Consider the following 21,399-nt stretch of genomic DNA (forward strand, 5'->3'; position numbering starts at 1 on the left):
AGATGGTGTAGTTAAATTAATATCAAATAGAGTAGACTTTAAGTTAAGAAACATTAGAAATAGAGACATTTTATAAGGTCATGAAAGGTAAAGAAAGTCTGACACTGTTTAGGATTAAAGAAGATTAAAGAGACATAACAGCTAAATGTAATAACTGATCCTGGATTGAGAAAAAAAATAACTATAAAGGACATAAAAGTCTATCCACCAAGGAGATGGATAACAATTCTAAATCTGTGTGCACCCAGTTACAGTGCTTAAAAACGTATAAAGCAAAAATTGACAGAAATAAAAGGAGACAAAGATAAATCCACCATCGGAGCAGGCTTGACCACACCTCACTCAGTGGCTGACAGAATAAGCAAACCAAAAAGATGAGTACGGACACAGGAAGTTTCAGCAATACAACTAATAAACTTGGGCTAATTTATATAGAGAGAACACTGCTCTCCAAAACAGTGGGATACAAACTCTTTCAAAGTGCTGATGGAAGATTTAATAAAACTGACCATATACTAGATAATAAAGCAATTCTACATATTTCAAAGGACTAAAAACATTCAGAGCATGTTTTCTGACCATAGCAGAATTCAGTTAAAATTCAATCAATGGAAAGGTACAGGATAAGGCTGTAACTTCTTGTAATAAAGAAAACACAGAAGTACCAACATAAATAAAGATACAGGGACCTGTCAAAAGAACACAGGAAGGGGCTTTAAGGGTCTCCCACTGACCAAATCTGGGACAATTTAGGCATCAAAACATAGTAATAGTTTATAATCCACTGGATAAAAATAAGAACACAGGAGTCCATAGCGTAGTAAATGAATGAATGAATAAATGGGAAAAAAGAAAAAGTCTACTTTAGAGTGACAACTAATAAAATTAGAAGAAACGATGGAGTTGGAAAATCACCATTTTGTATCCATAATGGTATATAGCTTTATTAACAATCAAAAATTGCCAATTAAAATTAAATTACCATGATCTTAGAGCCTTAAAGGACTAAAAATTATCTTTATTCTCACTTCAAGAGTTAGAAGAGGGCCTCCTTGGTGGTGCATTGGTTAAAAATCCACCTGCCGATGCAGGGGACATGGGTCTGATCCTTGGTCCAGGAAGATCCCACATGCCACGGAGCAACTAAGCCTGTGTGCCACAACTACTGAGCCTGTGCTCTAGAGCCTGCAAGCCACAACTACTGAGCCCACGTGCTGCAACTACTGAAGCCCGCACTCCTAGAGCCCATGCTCTGCAACAAGAGAAGCCACTGCAATAAGAAGCCCGCGCACCGCAACCAAGAGTAGCTCCCACTCGCCGCAAATAGAGAAAGCCCACATGCAGCAACAAAGACCCAACGCAGCCAAAAATAAATAAATTAAATAAAATAATTTTTTAAAAAAATTTTTAAAAAGTTAGAAAAATTAACAAGTATTCAAACTAGCAAAAGAAATGTAGACACATTAAAAATATATATACTTCAACATAACCAGGCTGGCACCTCAACCTTGGACTCCCCAGTTCCCAGAGCTGTGAGATACAAATGTCCGTTGTCTATACATACAAACACACACACACACATACACACACACACACACACACACACACACGCTTAAACACGGTGAACTGATTTAAAACAGAAAGTGAGCTCTATATTCCATTTTCCACTGAAATAGATCTGAAACTCTTACCTGGGCACAACAAATGAAAGCAATGGAAAGTGTCAGTAGGAAGACAGAAGACACAACCACATCCACTGATCGCTGCGGGCCCCGTCTCTGTGGAGTGAGATGCATAGGTTAGTGTTTTAGGTCACTGCCGGAGACGGCAACAGCCCTCACATCATTTACACTCCCAATCTTACTATATTGGCGTGAAAATGAACATTTATAAGACGTTTCTGACACAGGGTTTTAATATATTTGGGACATATTTGACTTTAATTAAGCTCTGAGATCCATGCCATTCAAATTAAGGGTGTGATTGATTCATGAACATATTTTCAGCTGGAATACTCCCCCCAAAAGTCAGAAAAAGATGAGACATTCAATTTATCACTCTGCCCTAGGAATTTAAATTTTCTTTTCCCTTTCTGAGGTCTTATTTACTTAGCTCTACCAGCTCTGCAGATAGATCACTCCCAACCTGGTGTCCAGCAAGTCTGTCAGCCACTGATATCTGTCCAGTACATAGAACTACCCTGCCTACTGAGTATCTGCCACCAGAAATTTCAGTGAGCATGTTTTCTGAGTATTACTGCAGATATTCCATGGTTAGTCAGCTAAAACTCACCTTTAGAAAGGAACGCAGTGATAACCATATCTTAATGTTCTCCACCTTTTTAAGTCTGAAATGAGGTATTTCATATTTCCTAGCTTTCCTGGCAGAAGTAATATGGCTGAAGAGTTTTGCAAATAAAAATCTCTAGAGGAGGTTAAAAAAAAAAAAAACACAAAGTGAAACGTACACATGTGTCACTGTGTGTATATTTACATAATTGTAAACAATATTCCCAGCATATAAAAAATATTAAAAGGATCAAGTTCTAATCAGTGGTCACTAAGACAGGCAGTGAAAAAACATTGTTATTAGCTCATTAACCTGTCGCTTGCAAAGCACATTGTGTAGTAATATACTTCTTCACAACATGCTACACTCTTGACATTTTCAAGGAATATACCTTGGAGACCTTTGTGAATCCCCACCTTTACAAACTCAAATGTTTATACAAAATTCTAGCTTACTCCCAAATTACATTTCCATCGAAAACCACATTTTTTGCACATATCACCAATACATTAAGCCCTCAATCCCAAACTCTTATCAAAATTCAGTAAGTTTATTTCTCACTTGGCCATTTTTCACAGAAGCATTTTCACTTTGGTAATTACTACATATGCTACATATACAAAACATCAAGGGCACACTGAGGTGCAGGTGCTAAGCAATCAGCTAGGCTCACTCACTGGCTCAGCCACTTTACTCCTGCAAGTAGGCTCAGCAAAATTTCAGATTACAGCATGTCATTTGTGAATAATCAGTATCACAAGCGTTAAACCCACAAATACCAAAAGTTCACTTATCAAGCCTCCACTGCCCACGTTAACTTCTGGAGAGAGAACAAATCAGGGGAACAAAAGCAACTCAACAGAATACCATATACAAAAGCAGAGGTAAGAAATTTTACTTAATTGCCTACCGACCTGTTTGTATGTTCTCTCCGCCACACACATCATGAAAAAAAACATCCAAGTAAGACACAGTCGCTCAAAAAAATTAATTATAGACAGGATAATAATAGGTGCAACAGGTGGTGCCCCACAAAAGAGAGTCAAGATCTCCTCAGCTGAGATGGACTTTAGCTGGTCAAGGCTCTTCTCTCGGAACAGTCGATGTAAAAAAGGGAAAAATGCTAATCCGATGGTGACGACATTTCCCAGCATCTGATAACCTACTCCTTGCTGATACGCATTAACCTGGGAATTAATTTAAAATATCCATCATTACTGCACAGCTAAATGGAGTTGTGAAGCAGTATTTATCAAATACTATTTAGATTATTAAAAACTAAATCTGTTTTAAATCTAAAAGAAATACAAATAAAAATGATGTACAGATTTATGACTTTTAGGCTTGAAAGAGATAAGGAATATTTGTAGAGTCTACCTGAACAATTGATCACGCTCACAGAGACCTCTGTAACAAATAAAAAAATATACTACCTAGTGAAGACTGACTACAAAATTTAAGATACACATACTTGTGTTTCAAAAGCAGAGTCAACGTTTTGATCATTAAATACATTCTATGAAATAGCTGCTGATCATTAAATAGATCTTTCCAAACATCCAAAAACGTATTAAACCTTACCCTGCTCATGATGATACCACTTATTTCCAACACAGACATATCCATCTTTTTGCACTCATTCCCTTCCCAGATTATTGCACTAACTCGATCAGAGGCAGGACTTGAGTTCTGAAGCCAGAATAAATGGTTCTGAGAAGAAAAAATAAATATTTCCATCCACTCCTTCTTTATTTCCTCCATTATTTTTTTTTTCCCTTTGTCTAGCTCCCGGGCCACATTTGCCAGGGTTCAGCCTTGTCATCCTATTCTCCCCCTCACAAAACTCATCACTCCAATTACCACCTCCATGATGCTGGTTTCTGGTTTGTTTGTTTTTTTCACGAAAAACAATTTCTTACCTGGAGAGAGGCTAAGTGTCTCCTATAATGATGGGAGGTAGGATTACATGATCTCCAAGGCTGCTTCCCTACTAAATGTATGGAAGTGAGGATAAGCTGGGTGTATTAATGGAATATCAAGAAGGAAAGCATTTCTACAGCATCATGACTAGACCAGGGATAGTAGGAAGTTACACGGGAGAGGTACTAACAGGCCTTAACATCACAGGAATGACTGAGAAGGTAAACCTTTCTCTGGTCTAATCAGGACACAGAAAAGCATAGTAAGCTCAAGAGGAAAAGGTCGAGATAGAAACAGCCCCGTATTTTCCTCTGCCGTATCATGTCTTATTCTTCGAGTACCAACTCAAGTCCCATTTCACCAACATGTCCTCTCTGATGGCCACAAGCCTCACTCATGTTACCTTTCTCTGAAATTAAAAACCCTTACAGTCTATATCAGATAAATTTGCATCTAATTATATGCTGCTTTTATTGTGTCCCATAAAATCATCTTGTTCCCAAATATATAAGTTACTAAAAAACAACCATCTGGTGTATTTCTTCTCCTTCTACAATAATGCTTAGCATAATGCTGATGCACATTTATGGATTTATTAATTGATTTAGCCAAAAAAATATTTATTAAGCAGCTACTATGTAACATGTACTATGGATATAATAAAGAACAAGACAGATGTAGTCCTTGACATCACAGAGCATACAGACTTATGGAGACATGATTAAATAAAGTTACTGTGCAGCATGATAAGGGAAGGAAAGAATGCTAAAGGAGCATATAGAAAAGGCTTCCTAAGGGAGTATCACTCAAGCCAAGACCCGAAAAGTAAAAAAGAGTGAGACGAAGGAATAGGTATTGGAGAAAAGTGTGTTCCAGGCAAATAAACCAGTTTGTGTAAAGATCCAGAAGTACATGAGGAAACTGAAAGAAGTTTAGTTGAGTTAAACTATACCATGCAAGACTGTTATCAGAGCAAATAAAGGAACAGAAAGAAATAATCCAGAATGGAAAAAAAAAAAAAGCAATTAAAGGACTGTAAGGGGAATGGCATCAGATTTGTATTTTAGAAGGATCATCCTGGCTGCAGTGTGGAAAATGAAACGAAGCAGAGCAAGCCTAGAGAAGCTGTTGTAAGGATCCAGACGAGGGCTGATGGTGGTCTGCACCAAGCAGTGTGGACACAGGTGGGCAGATGTATGTATTATACAGCAGAATCAAGACAATGTGATGACTGATTGGAAACATGGGGGGCGGGGTCAAGAATGGCACCAAGGTTTCTAACTTGGGTGGTTAGGGGTGACATTTAGAAATATGGGGAATAAAAGAAGAATAGGTTAGGTGGGAAAATTGGGAAATGATGAATTCCCTTTAACACAGTGAGTTTCATCATACCTAGTTATTCTTACATATGCCTTAAAATTATCCTATAAATCCCAAAAGTGCAAAGGAGGTGAAAATCATCACGATGCTATTCATAGTTACCAAGGGCTAAGGTAATTTAGATGAGTCTTCAGACTGAATGCAAAGAATATTTAAATACAAACTTTGATAGCAAAATTGGAGGAAAAAGCTTAAAACTTTAATTATAAAATGTATGTTGTTTCTAGTTAGTTTTTGAAAACTGTATACATTTAATGAAGCAGAATTTTTTTCATTAAAATGTGTAACCTAAATCAATGGTATCTTAGAATCAAGAAAAGTCAATAATTAAACAAATGAATATCCATCACCCACTATTTATTAAGTCATTGTGGAACTATTTAGCCTAAAAAAAATAAAACTAAGAAGAATCATGATCGTTGGCATTAAACATAGGAAAGGCTGATATAAGAACCGTTTCTTAATCATTTAATCTATCCAGCAGTGGAAAAAGCTCATGAAATAACCATCACTCCAGCTCCACAAGTATTTAAGCAGAGCCTGATTGTCTGATGTGGATAGTAATAAACATGCCAACATGATAACACCAAGCATTGTGCTAAGCACTTTGTATTATCTCATTAGATATATCACAATACTTCTAAGAAGTAGGAACTATTGTTCCTACATAAAAAAAATGATTAGTAAAAAATTTCTAAAGCAGAGTCCAAAAAATTTCTAGTAAAAAAATTTCTGCAGATGTAGAATGAATTCCTATATTGATTGTAAGGTTGAAATCACCTTCTAAAGAATCCCCATTTCCAGGCTATCTGATTTTATGATATTAACAGAAAAACTAAAATTAAAAGCATCACTTGCTTTATACATTATTAGAGAAGCAAGCAATGCCATCTCATAGTAATTCATATATAATACTGTTATGTCTATGAAAATATAATATCAGGTTACTGCCCCAAACAATGTACCCTGCTCGTATAAAATGAACATTAAGGATCATTCTAAGGAAAATAATGAGAAAAAGGCCTAGGAAGAAACATTTAGGCTAGGGGAATTCAAGAGTGCTTCCCCCTTAGTTCTAATTCCAATATCTTCACTTACAAACTATGCTCAATTTCCTCATCTCTAAATCAGGGATAATAATAGTGTCCACCTTACAGGGTTATTGTAGAGTTAAATGAGATAATACAGTGCCTGGCACATGGTAAGTACACAGTAAACATCAGCTATTATTATCATCACCTTTACAGACCTGCTGAAAAACATCCTCTTTGGGGTCACGTTTGGTCCCTGAGTGAAGGGAGTTCACGTGGGCCCCCTCACTGTCGCTGGTGACAGACGACCGGCACTCAGGGCCGTGCAGCAGGTCATCCCATAACATATCCTCTGTCTCCGAGTCATGACGGGTGCTCTCCGAGTCTCTTCTCAACATGTTGAGGCTTCGAGAGCCACCACTCATGCCAGATCTACAGCCCTTTAAGGGAAAACAAAAACAAATTATTTTTTATATTCCTTTTTAAAAACAACTATATAAAATTTCTGTTGTTTAAGCTACCCAGCCTGGGGTATTCTGTTACGGCAACCTGAGTGGATAAACCCATCTATCTACAAGGATTTTTCTGAATTGCTTTTAATAATGAAAAACTGGAAACAAATTAAGTAGTCATAATTTTACACATTTTAATAAATTCCTTCATAAACTGGAATATTCTGCAGATGTTCAACAGAATGAAGTATTGTCTTATGTACTGATAAGGCAAAGCCCTACAAGATAAAAAAAAAAAAAACTCAGAACAAATTTTCCTATTTATGTTTTTTAAATGATATATGTTTAAATATATAGTATGCTCTCTTACGCAAAGGAAAATAAATATGTGGAACTATAACCACCCTCTGGACAGCATGGATTCAATCTGGGGATGTGGGGAACAGTGAGGGACTCATTATACTGGGAAGGGAGGCAGTAAGTGGAAATGGTTGCTTTTTACTAAATATACTTCTTCATTTGAATTTTTATAACATCCTTACATTAATTTTATAACTACAAAATCTGTAAAGCCTTAAAATTTTTTAAAAAATGAAGTGACAGTTTTTGGGTCATGAAATTAATTTTTTTTTTTTTTTAGTTTTTTTCATTGTGATTTCTGTGTTTTAGATGAATATGTTCTTATTTTAAGTTTTTGAAATACAGCGTTCTTAAATATGTGTGCATAAGTTTATAGGTTGATAAATTTTTCACAACTGAAACATGTCTGTGTAATCAACACCAAAACCAATGAACAAAGCATTACTAGCTCTCCTGCCCCTATTTCTGTGCTATTCCCTTTCAAGGAAAACAACCATTATGACTACTAAGAGCATAGATTAACTTCAATTTTGTACTTTGTTAGAGGTGAAATCTGAAAATAGCTATTTTTTATGTTTGACTACTTTTACAACATTATATTCCTGAAATTCATCCATATTGTTGCAGTGAAAGGTATTTTATAATAAATGTTTACCTGTATTTCAAAAACAAAACAAAACAACTATATATCTGAAATAAAATGAAAACAAGTTACCTATGGTGATGGCTGGCAAGCTTTCACACACCGATCACTATGTTGACAAGGCTTCACACAACAATAATACATTTTCATGGTTAAATGTGAAACTCTGATGACTCTCTAACAGACTATCAGAGAGGACTCCCTCTGAGAAGTTATTGCCAAGTCATGGGGTTGTTCAAGTGAGGTGCCCTGGGATGGGGTGACTCCTGCAAGCACATCCAGAGGGCCCACTCTGGGTGCAGGTGTGGCTGGGCCTCTACTGACACACCCAAGTGTCCTCTACTCTAAATGTTGTGAGCTTGACTGTAGACCTAGTCACGTCCAGGGCCCAGCCAAACAGGGAAAAGGGTAATCAGGCTGAGAAAAGGATGGACATTGCAGCTCTCCTGTGGTACAAACATAGATATGAAAGTTTTTCCACAACCCCAGCTGCCTTGTCAATCAAAACAAAAGCCACCACCATCTACTCTCCTCACCTCTGAATTATAATGTCCCAAATGTACAATATTCCCATTAGCTTTCATGATGAGATTTACTGCTCCCATCTCTCAGGGGTCCTTTCTCAAATATCTGTCCCCATCAGCATCAATACCACTTACAAAGGAACGATGCTTAAGAATAAACTGCATATTCCAAGTGAATATTAAGTAGCCTTCTCATCATCTAGGGATTGAGGAGTCTTTCTCTGGGCATAATCTATGATACTTTTAAGATTAGATCAAAGACAAAGAGCTCGTTCTCTTTCTTGGGGTGAGCAGTCATATAAAAGCTTCTAGATAGGTAGACACATAGTTGGAGGCAGGGGAGGGGCAGGCAAATATACACACAACTTTAGGACAACCAATAAAAAAAGGAATGGATACAGTTATTACACTCAAGAATACGCCTTGAAAAAGGATATGTTACCTGACTGAAGCCTGCCGATTCAAACTCTGATTCAGCCAGACTATCTGAATCCCGCACAACAGGACACCACTTGGAAGTGGTCTTCTTTACCTGCCAACAAACGATAGGAAAACATGTTAAATACCTTGTGACTTGGGAGTTAATGCCTATACTTTTATAAGCTAAAATAAAAATTACCTGAGTGTTTAGGTGCCTTGAAAGTATTGATTTCCTATTCTTAACTTCACAGCCGTTGTCACTTGAGGCCCCTTCCACGCTCCTCCGCAGTGTCATCATCTGTGTCCGGGCTTCACCATCATCCTCACTTGACAGATCATCTGAAATCCCATTGCCCAAACGCCCAAATGGCTCCTACAAAGAGAACAGCAGTTTCCTCACAGGGGACAGCCCAAAATACTCCAGTTAGCCTATGTATAAAAACTAAGAAGCAGTAAAAGTAAACTAAACCAAAACTGAACAAACCTACCTATTAGTTGGTCTCAATAAAGAAAAATATTAAACTTTCTTGAAACTAAATAGCTTAAATGATGAGGCAGTATTATGTAGAGGTTAGAAGCACAGGCTTGAGTCAAACTCAAGTCTGAATCACAGCTCTTCTACTTATTAGCTATGGAACTGTAGGTAAATAATTAAATCTCTCTGGGCCTCAATTTCCTCATCTGAAAAGCGATGATAATAAAAGCACCTATCTCACAGAGCTGTTGAAACAATTAAGTGAGTCACTACTTCTAAAGCACTTAGAATAGTGCTTGGTTGCAGTAATGGCTCAAAAAGATTAGCTTTTTCTAATTCATAAATGCCAGTCTAACAAATAAGAAAATATTTCAAGACTATAAAGTAAGAGTGTAATTAGTTTTAGACATAAAGCAGGACGCCTATACCTAAACCTGGAAAATAGTTTCCCAAACCTCAACACACTATCACCACCTCTCTGGAAGACGACACAGCAGCCTCCACACTAATCTGTTTATTGAATCTACCAGTCTCCTACTAAGGCTGGACCAGGGGCAGATGCAATAGCAAGTTCTGGTCCTAGAAGTTAGAAGAATAAGGTACAGTCTTCACGTTATTCTTCATGATGTTCTCCTTTTCACATCCTGTAGTTTTACATTTCAAATGACACAAATCTATTAGTACCTATTTTGTGTTTCTAGCAGAGTCCAAGAATAGAAAAATTTTACACAGGAAAGAAAAGACCTTGTAATATTTACTCTCATCTAAATCTTACCCTGCATCCCTTTTCTCCATCTGAAAATTTTGCTTTCTCTCTTGTTTGCCACATTCTCATCTCTGGTCGACACTGTCTCTTCTTGATGATAGGATGCAGACAACCTGAGTCATTGTCAGTCTCTGTCCCTTTGCTACATATTAATTTTACTCTTTTCATCCTATTTTTTAAAAAGGAAAAAAAAGATTACTAGTTAGTTTTTTGAAAGTAATATCTTTCGTGAAGTCACTTTCTTCTGAGGAGTACAATATATTATTCTGGAAATCAAGAAGATTCAGAAATTGTATGTTTCAGGCTTCTAGCTTGCCTAAGGGCGTAGGAAGCCAGTTCTCTCTCTAGTCTCCAAAGACTTGGGTCAGTTAGCTGAGAGGAAGCCTGTTCTTTTCGATTTTGCAAGGAAGTGGGTCCACAGTCTTCCCTCTCAAACGCAGTGCCAACCCCGCCCTCACATTGCCTGTTTGTGTCACTTCATAGAATGTCTTCCCCTCTCCTGTGCTTCAAAGCCCAGCAACTCTCAGCTCCTCCCTGACTCCTGCTGACTACTCCACCCCAGAATACTCACTCCTTCTGCTGAACTGCATGGCCTTTAGTCAGCATGATATCATTTATGATATTTTTACATTGTTGTGACTGTACCATACCTGCTACTCTTACCTTCCTAATTAGATGGTAAAATAACTGAGAAGAGGAATGCCCAGTGCCCAGCACAACGTTCAGCACAAAGAACTCAAACGCTTCAACTAAAGAGTGTCAACTTATCTTTAGAAAAATATGTGAACATACTTCGTCTTCAAAAACAAAGCTGCAAAAGCACTTGACTTTTGAGTCACAAACATTAACATATGATAAAATAAGCATTTCTTCGAGTCATACTAGCGCTGCTACAACCTACAAAATCATGAAGGAGGTCGAATGTGTCTTGGACTCATTTCCCTTTCTGTCCTACAGCCCATCAACACCAGCCTCCTGTCCTGCACCCCACATCTAAGGAGGAATCAGCTCTCATACTGAAAAATACCTCATCTTTTAAAATTTCTTCATTCTCTCAAGATGTTGGCCAATATGACTTAAAATATTTACCCTTCAAGAGCATTTATATTTCCATAATCTTGTGGTCTAAAAAGCCATTAAAGATCAAACAGAATGACAGTTTTATGGTAGATTACTGGACTAATGGGTAACATGACAGACAGTGGTGCCATTTCAAATAAGCAAATCATTCCAGAACCTTTAAAAATCTCACCACAGGGCTTCCCTGGTGGCGCAGTGGTTGAGAGTCCGCCTGCCAATGCAGGGGACACGGGTTCGTGCCCCGGACCGGGAGGATCCCACATGCTGCGGAGCGGCGGGGCCCGTGAGCCATGGCCGCTGAGCCTGCACGTCCAGAGCCTGTGCTCCGCAACGGGAGAGGCTGCCACAGTGAGAGGCCCGCGTACCGCAAAAAAAAAAAAAAAAAAAAAAAAAAAAAAAAAAAAAAAAAAAAAAAAAAAAAAAATCTCACCACAATGATAATATGCTTACACTGTGTATTCCTAAAACCTAATCAGATTATATACTATGTAAACACTGATGTGAACACAAAATCAAGTAAAAATTCCAATGTAAGACTTCCCACCTGTTGCCAAAGAGAGTCCCCCAAAAACCACCATTAAAGGGTGCAGATTCCAAAGTTTCTGTTCCTCTGGCTTTATCAGAGGAGTTATTTCCATTTTCTCGGCTCCCATCACCATTTACAGTTTTTCGTAATTTTCTACAAAAAAAAATATTTCAACAACTTTAGATTATTCAGGACCTTTTCTGTTTCTACTCAGAATATCCCTACTGACTACTACCTGAAATTAAGTAAAATAAACTTCGTATAATGAGGATAAATTAGACAGGAACATTTCTGACTTAAGGGCAAAAACAGGTTCCAGAACAAAGTGCTAAGTTACCATTTTGTTCATTCATTAAATAAATAGAAATGCCATTCAAAAACATAACTAGAAGGAAAATTTTCATATGTATGACCAATAGTCTTTTCAGGAGCCACAGAAAGCATGAACAATTTCTTTAAATATGGATGCCAGAAATCTACCCATTTGGCACATTTAATCATGGGAACACAAAATAATAGCAAGTGATCAATTTTTTGATATTCTATGCAGTGAAAAGATATATCCTGTAAATACCAATGAGACACAGAACAATATTTGATTTCCTTAGAAAACATTAAATCAATTAAACTGAATTTTCAAGGAATATTCTTTCCTGGAAAAAAAAAGTTTTGAAAATAACATTCAAAAATAAGTATAAATATGTTGAAATTCTTTGCACCAAATGAAAAAATCTTATATAGTAACTCCTTGGGGGAACAAAAATCTACAGATACTCTGAGAAAGATGACTTTTGTAAGATAATACCATGTATATCTAAGAAACCTTTAACAGTTCCAAACCCCACAAACGGCACATAATCAATAAAGACTAGACATGAATTCAATGTGTAGAAAAGTTAAACCTTTATTAAAAGTTTAGAACACTTAGAAAGCCATTCTTTTTGTATACTATTGAAAAAAGGTAAAAATTTTAGTAGCACTAACCTAATGTACTAAGATCCTTGTTTATAGTGAATTTTCACCACATTTTGAGACTGAATTATGAAGAAGAATGTTTTTCATTCAAATCATTATTTAAGGTAAATTTTGACAAGGAATCATACAGTGTAGGAATTTTCCTTTTAAACAACGGTACTGAATGACAAACCCCCATCCCCCTTGGATTAAAAGTTCATGACAAGGTTTCTAAGCATCAGGGAGAAAAGTAAAAGTAAAGCATTTGGTGTTTTTTTTTTTTTAAGCCAAAAAAATAATGAAAAATATATGCAAAAGAGGAAGATTTTGTATTAATTTACTCAAAGATTTTGCTCTCCAATGCCTCTCCCAGAAAATACACAACCGAAAGTGTAATTTCCCATCTCACCTTCTTCTCCGACTTCCATTGTTTCCCGATGGCCTTGTCATCTGGGTAGACACAATTTGACAGTGGACAGTTCCCATGAGTAACATAAGGCACAAGGGTCCAAGTACTTCACTTACATTCATGATAGGCATCATAAAATAGAACACGAGTGCTATAACTGAAAAGAAGAGATTTCAAAGTGGAAAGCATTAGGGCTTATCTTTAAAACCAATTCTAATAACTCTACAGATTATTTCTCCAAAAATCTATCATTTAAAGAAGTATACAAGTGAAAGCGCATAATTTTCTACAATACAATCCACCTGCACATTAGCTGAGTGAAAACCTGAAGCCCTAGATCACAGAGCAAGTGAAGAATGATGTGTCCAAAGGATCTGCCTTTCTGGAAATATGACAATCTAGATATTCTGAAAGACTTTCCAGCACAAAACAACTAGATACTGTATAACCCTCTGCAGTACTGCTCTGCTCAGAGACCCAGTGTTCTCCAGGGCCCAGAGTTATATGTAGCAATTAACAGAGCTGGGATTTGGACCAAGGCAGCCAGGTTCCAGAATCCTTATTCTTTTTTTTTTTTTTTTGGCTGAGGTGTGGCATGCAGGATATTAGTTCCCCGACCAGGGATGGAACCCATGCCCCTTGCAGTGGAAGCATGGAGCCCTAACCACTGGACTGCCAGGGAAGTCCCAGAGTCCTTACTCTTAACTGCCATGCTACGTTGCCTCTTTGTATGTGAGTATGAAATGTCCAAAGAAAAAAGTAATGAAAGAAACAGAAAGATATCACAAATTATCTCCCAAAACTTCCAGATACAATTTTACAGATTCGTTCTTTCAGACTTTGACATAAAGATAATTCTTGTGCTATACAAACTTTTCTATGTGGAGAAAAATTAATTCCATTCCCTAATACCCTGATACCCAAACATAACAACAATAGCACCAAAACAATAAACTATAGACCTTGCTGACTTGTGAACATGGATATAAATTTACCTCTAAAAAGTAACACCATGAAAGCAGGGATTTCTGTCTATTTTGTTCACTGCTGTACCTAGATCAGTACCTGGCACATAGTAAGCACTCAATATTTGTTGAATGAATGACTGAAATACTATCAAAGTAAATTTGACAATACAGCAAAAGAATAATTCACCAAGATCATATAGGGTTTATGCTAGTAGGATAGTAGGAATCTTTCTCAGAGCCTAGAAGAGTACCTGGCACAGACATGTTAGGCACTAAAGGAATTGTTGACTGAGACTTAACTGATGTAATTTAATAACTTAATATGATGTAGTTTTGATCGCATGCATATGCATCATCTCAATTGCCAATTGTGTAAAAGGTCTGTGTCCCTGATTCCTGGGAGGTAACCCTAAACCCTTGGAATTTTCCAAATTATGAAGTATCTTTGTTATCCATGGTGGGTCCCTTGGACCACAGAGGACAGTTTATGCCAATAAAATGACTAACGATAGGAGTAGCCACACCAGAAAGACCAACTATGGAATTAGAGGGCTGGGGCTTTGAGCCACACTGTATCAGCCTGACCTTTGGGGAGGGAATGGGAGCTAAAGACTGAGTTTAACTCCTTGGCCAGTGACTCAATCAAACATGCCTACATAATAAACCCTCAATAAAAACTCTGGATACCAAAGCTTGGGTGAGCGTCTCTGGTTGGCAATACCTTGTGCATACTGCTATCCATCATGGATGGAAGGGTAACACATCCCTGAGGGCGACAAAAACTTCCTGATTGAAGACCTCGCAGACTTTGCCCTATGCACCCCTTCTAATTTGTATCCTTCTGCTACAATAAAACTGTAACGACAGCACTTTCCTGAGTGCTTTGAGTCATTCTAGTGAATTATTAAGTCTGAGGGAGTGAGTGGCAGACTCTCAAAACTGTAGCCAGCTGGTCAGAGTAAGGGTAGCCCTAGGGACTCCCAAAGTAAGGCTGGTGTCTTGGGAAGGGCTGTGCCTTTAACCTGTGAAGTCTGGTCCAACTCTAGTAGTGAAAAAGCATTCTATAAAAATAGACATTTGTCCCTGATTTGTAATTCTTAAATGCCCATCTTTTCTAAAATACTAGGAATATAAAAATATGTCCTTAACATGCTAAAGAATATAAGTAAGTAGTGCTTGCTTTGGCAGCACATATACTAAAGAATATATAAGTAAAATCAACATGCATCATATTAATGAAAACATTCTGAATAGGAACAAAACATTATGATCACTCTTACTGTTATCACTTAACACTGCTCTGAAAATGTTGACTAATTCAATACAAGTAAATGAAATGTATGAAAAAAGAGGAGATCAAGTTTTCATTATGCCAACAATATGGTTGTATAATTAGAAAATCTGAGAGAAGCACCGAAAAATTATTAGAAATAATGAGAGTTTAAAAAGTGGCTGGTTATAACCATCTTAAGTATAAACTAAAGGCTTTCAAATGTTAACAGCAGTCACCAGTTAAAACACATAAAACAAACAAAAAAAGCCTCATACCTACAGCAGCAGCAACAAAAATAAAAACATAAAATATTTTTCTTTAATGTGGAAGCCCCCAAGCATCCTCTGATGGATGATACATATAAACAAAATGTGGTATATACATACAGCTGATTATTATTCATCCTCAAACAGGAAGGAAATTCTGACACATGCTACAAATGGATGAATCTTGAAGACATTATGCTAAGTGAAATAAGGACAAATACTGTATGATTCCACTTATATGAGGTACTCAGAGTGGTCAAATTCATAGAGACAGGAAGTAGAAGAGTGGTTGGCTGGGGGTAGGAGTAATTGGCGAGTTATTGATTTATGGGTAGAGTTTCAGATTGGAAAAATGAAAGAAGTTCTGGAGATAGATGGTGGTGATGGCTACCTAACAATGTGAATGTACTTAATGTCACTGAACTGTATACTTAAAAATAGTTAAGATGGTAAATTTCATGTATATTTTACCACAATGAAAAAAATAATTGAGCTTAACAAGATCTATGCAGGCCTTATAAGAAAAAAAAATTCCTACAAAGCTTTACAGAAAGATATAACAGAAGACTTGATTAAAAGGAGAGATATATCAGGCTTCCCTGGTAGTGCAGTGGTTAAGAATCCGCCTGCCAATGCAGAGGACACGGGTTCGAGCCCTGGTCCAGGAAGATCCCACATGTCGCGGAGCAACTAAGCCCGTGCGCCACAACTACTGAGTCTGCACTCTAGAGCCCGCAAACCACAACTACTGAGCCCGCGTGCTACAACTACTGCAGCCCATGCACCTAGAGCCCCTGCTCCACAAGAGAAGCCACCGCAATGAGAAGCCCGCGCATCGCAACAAAGGGTAGCTCCCACTCACCGCAACTAGAGAAAGCCCGTGCGCAGCAAAGACACAGTGCAGCCAAAAATAAATAAATAAAATTAATTAATTAATTAAAAAGGAAAGATATATCAATTTTCTCCCCATTCCCTCCAAATATATCTATATCTATATTTTGTAGTGGGGAGTGGTGAGAAAGGAGTTCCAATCCAAATTCCAATTTTTTTTTTTATCTTTGATCATGATAAAATAATTCTAAATTATTTTGCAAAGAATAAGCAAGTAAGAACACTTAACAGAAAATGTTGAAAAACACAGAATAATAGAGGAATACTTGTCCTGCTCAACATTACTACACATTAAATAGCTACAGTAATTAAAGAAATGTGACACAGATATGAGAATAACCAGACAAACTGATGGTGCAGAATATATAGTCCAGAAATAGACCATGGTGTATACGAAAATTTAATATATATAATTTATCTCAGTAAGAAAGAAATTCTTTAATAACAAACATGTGGAAAAATATTTAACTTCACCCTTACAAGTGACCAAAGAAATGCACATTAAACAAGTAAAATACTAATTTTCATATATCAATTTAGGTAACAATTTTTAAAATTATGATAATGCTAAGATTGTGGTAAAACAGAATCCACTACTTTCCAAAAGAATTGTGTCACCAGCAATTTCACTATATGCACTAAAAGCCTTAAAACGTTTACATTCTTTGATCTGTTAATTCTATTCCAGAGAATAAATTCCAAAGAAATAATACAAAATATGAAAAATTTTGTTCATGATGGTATTATTAATAAGAAAGAACTAGAAACAACTTAATGCTCATTACATGGGAAGAGTTATGTAAATTATGGTACTTTTATATAATGGACTATAAAGCAGTTATAAAAAGTGTTTATGTTAAATCCTTATGATAGACTCATACAGACATTAAAATGATAGTTTGAAATGATGGCGTGTCCACATGATGTAATATTATGCAGCAACTAAATGACAGTTATGAAAACAATTCAAAAACACTGACACGGATAAAAGAAAACAAAAATCACCCCAAATCCTTTCCCCCTAACCCAACCTTCACCTTTCACCTACATTGTTCTAAGTCACGCCTGTTTGCTCAGGTATAACCATATCTATGCTGCCCTCTTTCAGAAAGTGTTCCTGGTAGGCAATGGAGTATATTAAAGAGCATACACTGGGCCCCTGCACATAGTGAGAAGAGAAAAAACATCAGGTAGTGACGTGTAATACAGAAATTAACACAGACTCCTGTGACAGTGACTGAGGGGTAGTACAACTACTTAGAAAGTATAGACAGGGATGGCCTTTCTGTGAAAGTTACATCTGAGCACAGATCCTAAAGATGACAGAAAAGATAGCCACATGAAAAGCCTTACGATTGTTTCAAACAGAAAGAAAAGCCCTGGGTGAGGAATAGAAAAAGGCCTTATGCCTAGAGTAAGCAAAGAGGAGAGTGGTAAGACATGGCATCCAACAGGTTAGCAGGGGACAGATAATGTAGGGCACTGGAGGCCCTGGTGAGGAGTTTGGGTTTCTATTCCAAGGGCAATGAGAAGTCACTAAAGGGACTTTTTTAAAAAGGCAAGAAAATGACATGATAGGGTTTCCATTTCAAAAGATTTCTCTAATTGCTGTGAAAAGAGTGATGGGCAGAAAGAAAGCTCAGAGTAGATGCTATTCCAGTGATCTAGGTGAAGGGATGGTGGTGCTGTGGACTATGATGGTGGCAGCAGAGACTGGGATAAGTAGCCAGGACACATTCTGGAGGTCAAACTTACAGACTTGGTGACAGATGGAATATGAGGGTTGATGGTAGAGTAGAATAGGAAGACAATTTTTCGCTTGAAAACTGGGCAGCTGATGGCATCATTTAATGAAATGGGATAAAACCTAAAGGGGAATAAGACTGTATAAAAGAAAAGATTGTAAAAAAAAAAATCAGGAGTTCCATTTTGGATATGATTAAGTTCAAGATACCTATGAAATCTCCATATGGAAATGTCAAACAGGCAGTTGTATTTACAAGCCTGAAGTTCAGCAGAGAGATCTGGCCTGAAAATATAAATTTGAGAATCACCAGTATATCAATTATATTTAAAGGTACAAGCCTTGATGAGAGTACCTAGAGAAGAGAAGAGAATCCTGATCCAACCTAGAGGTAATCCAATATTCAAAGGTCAGACACAGGAAAAGTTTGAAAAGGCCTGGCCAGTGAGACAGGTAGAAAGAAATTCAAGAGAGAAGAGTTAGACTATCATGTTTGCTCTCTCTGAGCAAATAAGTTTGAGATGATCTCCAAATGGTGTATGTCCCTTCGTTTCTTTGTACGTGAAACCATCAAATGAAAGGGTAAATGTTAAGAACAGTAAGGTCTGCGTGATCTGATAGCAACAGTAGCAAAAAGAAACTGTCATAATTTATCCCAACTCCTCCAATTACCTTGCATGAGGTAAAGCAGTAGCAGCCAAACAAAGATTCTTAAAGAGGTAACCTGAATCCACCAATTGCTGAAAAATGGAAAAAATACAACTCGAACAAGCCCCTTCCGAGTCAGAGATGTCCACGGAATTTCAGGTTTGGCTTTGGCAAATGTTGAGCCTTTAAATATACAATAAAACATAACATCAAACATTTATGTACACTAGACTAATGCCCACTTGTAACACTATATTAAAAACAGGTGAGAGCAAAAATCAGCACATAACCTGTTCAGTGAAAAAGAATCCTCTTATAAGGATGTTCATTACATATACTAACTTCTTGCCTCAATCACTAGGACAGGAGCTCAAAATAAGTCAGCCTTGTTTGAATGGTACACAATATATTTTTCTTCATTACACAGCAGCAAGTCTCCAAGTTCATCTCTTTCACCCTCATGGAAACCATGTAATTTACATAGCCACACAGTATAAAGCAAAGGGGAAAAAATGCTAAAGCCTGAATGATGCAGGAAGAACACTACTTTGGGAAATTAAAGTATACCATCATATAGGGAAGATATCCAAAAAGACTCTTTAGTACCACTATGAAATAATATAATGATATACCTAAGAAACAAGCCAACTTTAGAACTCACCTCTGATTAAGTCAACATCAATCAAGTCTGCCTTTATGTGACCCATCTTTTTTGGTTTGTTTTTGAAGCCCTAGAATAAAACAAAACAAAAACCAGAAATAAACAGCATTTTAAAAGCCCTTTTAAAACAAAAGGTAAATTTACACTTCTTTTTCTCTACACCTGACTCCCTTTTACTGAGTACACTTTAATCCTAATGCTCCTTAAAGGAACCTGTCATTAATATTTGTTTTAGTTTTTAGTTTTATCAAGTAATGCATGCACACACTTTTATCACCTTTAAAAATAATCAAACAGTACCAAAAGGTCAGTAAGTGAAAAACAGGTAGTCCCCTGACCCACCTTACCTCTCCTCCCAATTTCATTCATTAAAAACAAATGCTTTAGGCCCGCGTATCGCAAAAAAAAAAACAACAAAAAAAACAAATGCTTTCATCTTTTTTTAGCTGTTTCTCTTGGTATTTACTTACATAGGTCTAAATAATATGTTTATACTGCTATTTTTCAATTTATTGATTTTAAAAATCACCTATGGGGCTTTCCTGGTGGCGCAGTGGTTGAGAATCTGCCTGCTAATGCAGGGGACACGGGTTCGAGCCCTAGTCTGGGAGGATCCCACATGCCGCGAGCAACTAGGCCCGTGAGCCACAGCTACTGAGCCTGCGCGTCTGGAGCCTGTGCTCCGCAACAAGAGAGGCCGTGACAGTGAGAGGCCCGCGCACCGCAACGAAGAGGGGCCCCCGCTCGCCACAACTGGAGAAAGCCCTCGCACAGAAATGAAGACTCAACACGGCAAAAATAAATTAATTAATTAATAAACTCCTACCCCCAACATCTTCTTTAAAAAAAAAAAAATCACCTATGAACTCCTAATATAGTACATGAGAATTTAGCTTTCTTACACTACTAATTCTCACCTCCTCACTTCCACCCCAAAAACATATATCCTCACAATATAGTCAATTAATTTGTGACAATAATAATAATATTAATAATCAGTAGAGTATGATCACTATGAAATATCATTCCTTGTTCACACTATTTATATGCTTCCTTTTATATGCTTCCTTTTATTCTATGAGGTCAGTGAAAATATTTATCAGTTTCCAAATACTCAAATGCCAGAAAATTAATCAAAGTCCTTTTTTTTCCTTAAAGAAAAAAAATTCCTGGAAACCCCCTTCCCAGGACCCTCTTTCTATCTTGCTGCTGGAATTGGACTAGTTGCTCTCTGGGCCAGTTGCATGGCTGTAATCCCAGAACTGCTCACTCTCATCCTGACAATCCTCTTCCCCCCTCTCTGTGGTAAGTCCTTATTTGCTGTATGAAGGAAGGAGCACATTCCTTCTATAGCTTCCTGAGAAAGGGGTCACAGAAGACAGTGTTTTCAATCCTTGCATGTCTGAAAATGATTTCATTCTACCCTTATACTTGATTAAAAGTTACCCTAGATGCAGAATTCTAAGTTGTTAATAATTTTCCCTCAGGAATTGAGACACTGTTCCATGGTTTTCTAGCTTCCAATGTAGCTGTTGCAAACTCCAATGCCATTCTGATTCCTGATCCTTTGAACGTGAATTGTTTCCTTCCTCTTAATCCTCACTTTATTCATGGTATTCAGAATGATGTGCCTTTTTTTTTTTTTTTTTTTTTTCTTTTTCTCTTGCGTTATGCGGGCCTCTCACTGTTGTGGCCTCTCCCATTTGCGGAGCACAGGCT

The 21,399-nt window shown here is 37.2% G+C and overlaps 1 protein-coding gene across 1 annotated transcript in view; it reads right to left on the minus strand.

The window, feature by feature from the left end:
- PHTF1 (putative homeodomain transcription factor 1) overlaps positions 1 to 21,399 on the minus strand; it is a 62,680-nt gene that overhangs the window by 20,650 nt on the left and 20,631 nt on the right. Inside the window, exons 3-14 of the mRNA XM_007462469.1 lie at positions 19,681 to 19,750; positions 19,044 to 19,202; positions 13,230 to 13,386; positions 11,885 to 12,019; positions 10,270 to 10,429; positions 9,219 to 9,392; positions 9,042 to 9,131; positions 6,839 to 7,060; positions 3,871 to 3,999; positions 3,204 to 3,476; positions 2,293 to 2,424; positions 1,692 to 1,778 (exon numbers count right to left, since the gene is read on the minus strand). Coding sequence (XP_007462531.1) covers positions 1,692 to 1,778; positions 2,293 to 2,424; positions 3,204 to 3,476; positions 3,871 to 3,999; positions 6,839 to 7,060; positions 9,042 to 9,131; positions 9,219 to 9,392; positions 10,270 to 10,429; positions 11,885 to 12,019; positions 13,230 to 13,386; positions 19,044 to 19,202; positions 19,681 to 19,750 — 1,788 coding nt within the window. The remainder of the gene's footprint in view (positions 1 to 1,691; positions 1,779 to 2,292; positions 2,425 to 3,203; positions 3,477 to 3,870; positions 4,000 to 6,838; positions 7,061 to 9,041; positions 9,132 to 9,218; positions 9,393 to 10,269; positions 10,430 to 11,884; positions 12,020 to 13,229; positions 13,387 to 19,043; positions 19,203 to 19,680; positions 19,751 to 21,399) is intronic.

This window comes from Lipotes vexillifer, unplaced genomic scaffold, assembly GCF_000442215.2.
Source record: "Lipotes vexillifer unplaced genomic scaffold, Lipotes_vexillifer_v1.1 scaffold1029, whole genome shotgun sequence".
NCBI classification, from domain to species: domain Eukaryota; kingdom Metazoa; phylum Chordata; class Mammalia; order Artiodactyla; family Lipotidae; genus Lipotes; species Lipotes vexillifer.